The 2,746-nt window shown below is 33.7% G+C and overlaps 1 protein-coding gene across 1 annotated transcript; it reads left to right on the top strand.

Annotated features, from left to right (window-relative positions):
* Nucleotides 1-1,001: 1,001 nt before the first annotated feature.
* On the top strand, nt 1,002-1,565 carry LOC109239623. The gene has a single exon (XM_019406214.1). The coding sequence runs from the start codon at nt 1,002-1,004 to the stop codon at nt 1,563-1,565; it is 564 nt and encodes a 187-aa protein (XP_019261759.1).
* The last annotated feature ends 1,181 nt before the right edge of the window (nt 1,566-2,746 follow it).

The raw sequence follows: 2,746 nt of genomic DNA, 5'->3' as shown, positions 1-2,746 counted from the left end.
CAATTTAATTAAGAAAACACATCATGGATTCAGGTAAGTTTTCTTAATTGAAGTTATTGTATCTCTATTTTATGTGTAAATCATATAGTTCCACGGTTCTGAATAATTGAAAGAATTTATATAGATTGTTTGTAAATCACAATCTAGAATTGAGAAAATCCTAACATGTGGTATCAGAGCACAGGTTTAGGAACTAATGATTTTCCGCTAAAATTAACGTTTCCTTAGTATTCAAGGAACTTCACAATTACTGTCAATAGTAATAGTGAAGCAGATATAAATTGATTTTTATGTGTTGATGACCAATAGTATATTTGATTATCATTTGATTTCATGATCCTGTTCGCTTTGTGGATTCGACAAGTAAAAGATTTGCTTCAAATACTTGACTTCATAATTAGTAAGTAAACGTGAAATTGTGAAAACAATATTCACCAAGCTAGTTAGACACAGTAGAATACTTATGAATTTATTGGATTCGCCGATGTGGATTCAATGATAAAATCCAAACTTAAGAATTATATTTGGAAGAATACCGTTTCAAAATTTCATTGGAATTATAAATATGAGGTTCGTTAATCACCAAAGTGGTCGAATCATTATGAATAATTAATTCCAAAATAATGATTTGTTATACCCAATTACCCATAAGTTTTGATATTTATAAACGATATGATGGATATATTTTGTGGGTAAATTGAAGTTCTTGATTATAAGACATTTATGGATCGCCCAAAGGTTGATTGTTTGTTCTTATAATTACTGAACATTAAATCGATAATTTAAATGTATCGTTAGTTTTATTTATTTATCCAAAGATAGCAAATACTACTAACTTGTACGTTAAAATTATCGAATTATGTAAAATTTATTTTAAGCATCATTATGTTAAAAAAATATATTTTGTGTTACGCCCAAAGGTGGACATCAATATACATTGAAGAGTAAAACATAAACCATTCTGAATTTAACGATATATTTAATTTTAACTCAAAGCATTAATGAATGGGCATATTTTATTTGCAGCACTTGCTCTTCATTCGCAATCCGCTTCTGTTACGACCTTTAACGGACTCAACTTCTCAGATTGGTGCGAACAGATAAAATTCCATCTTGGAGTTTTAGATCTTGATGTTGCACTTTATACTGAGAGGCCAACAGCTATTACTGAAACTAGTAGTACTGAAGAAAGGTCCTATTTTAAGCACTGGGACAGGTCTAACAGATTAAGCCTAATGTTTATACGAATGAATATTGCGGGCAACATTAAGACTACTCTTTCCAAAACTGAAAGCGCGAAAGAACTTCTGAAACTTGTGGAAGAATGCTCTCAAACTGCTGATAAGTCTCTTGCTGGGACACTAATGGGTACTTTAACCACCATAAAATTTGATGGTTCGCGTACCATGCATGAGCATGTCATTGAAATGACAAATATAGCAGCAAGACTTAAGACTTTGGGAATGGAAGTGGATGAGAATTTCCTTGTTCAATTCATTATTAACTCATTACCATCTGAGTATGGCCCTTTTCAAATGAACTACAACACCATGAAAGACAAATGAAACGTGCATGAACTGCACGGTATGCTGGTTCAAGAGGAAACAAGGTTGAAGAATCAAGGAACCCACTCCATTAATCTTGTAGGCCATCAAGGAGCTGGAAAGAAAGGAAAGAAACATGTAAAAGTTAAGCAGAGGCAACATAATGTCAATGAGTCCTCTTCTCAAGTACGTAAGAAGGAACACAAGAATGATAAGTGTCGTTTCTGTGGAAAACCTGGACTCTTTCAGAAAGATTGCCTGAAACGTAAGGCATGGTTCGAGAAGAAAGGGATTCCTTACAACCCAGACCATAAATCGGAATGAAGATTTATATACATGGTGGATTGACTCTGGTTCTACTGTTCATGTTTCTCATACGATGCAGGGATTCCTTACAACCCAGACCATAAATCGGAATGAAAGATTTGTGTACATGGGGAATAGAGTGAAGGCTCCAGTTGAAGCTGTCGGGACTTATCGTTTAATCCTAGATACTGGGCGTCACTTAGACTTATTTGAAACTTTTTATGTACCTTCTCTTTCAAGAAATTTAATTTCCTTGTCTAAGTTAGATAAAGCTGGATATTTTTTAAATTTTGGCAATGGATGTTTCAGTTTGTTTAAGCATAATCATCTTATTGGTTCTGGTATTATTTGTGATAATCTCTACAAATTGAACCTTGATAATCTGTTTGCCGAAACCCTCCTAACTCTGCATCATAATGTTGGAACCAAACGTAGTTTGGTGAATGAACATTCAGCTTGCTTGTGGCATAAACGTTTATGTCACATATCTAAAGAAAGACTGGAAAGGCTAGTTAAGAATGAAATCCTTCCACATTTAGATTTTACGGACCTTAATATTTGTGTGGATTATATTAAAGGAAAATAAACAAAACACACAAAGAAAAGAGCCACAAGAAGCACTCAGCTTCTTGAAATTATACACACTGATATATGTGGTCCTTTTGATGTCACTTCTTTCAGTAAGGAAAGATATTTTATCACCTTTATTGATGACTTTTCACGTTATGGATATGTCTATTTGTTGCATGAGAAATCTCAAGCAGTGAATGCCTTAGAGGTATTTATTAATGAGGTTGAAAGACAACTAGACAGAAAGGTGAAAATAGTCAGGTCAGACAGAGGTGGTGAGTATTATGGAAGATATGACGAAACTGGACAACACCCTGGTCCATTTG

This window comes from Nicotiana attenuata, unplaced genomic scaffold (assembly GCF_001879085.1).
Source record: "Nicotiana attenuata strain UT unplaced genomic scaffold, NIATTr2, whole genome shotgun sequence".
Taxonomy (NCBI): Eukaryota; Viridiplantae; Streptophyta; class Magnoliopsida; order Solanales; family Solanaceae; genus Nicotiana; species Nicotiana attenuata.
The sequence above is the reverse complement of the archived record's forward strand: the minus strand, read 5'-3'. Positions and strand labels throughout refer to the sequence as shown.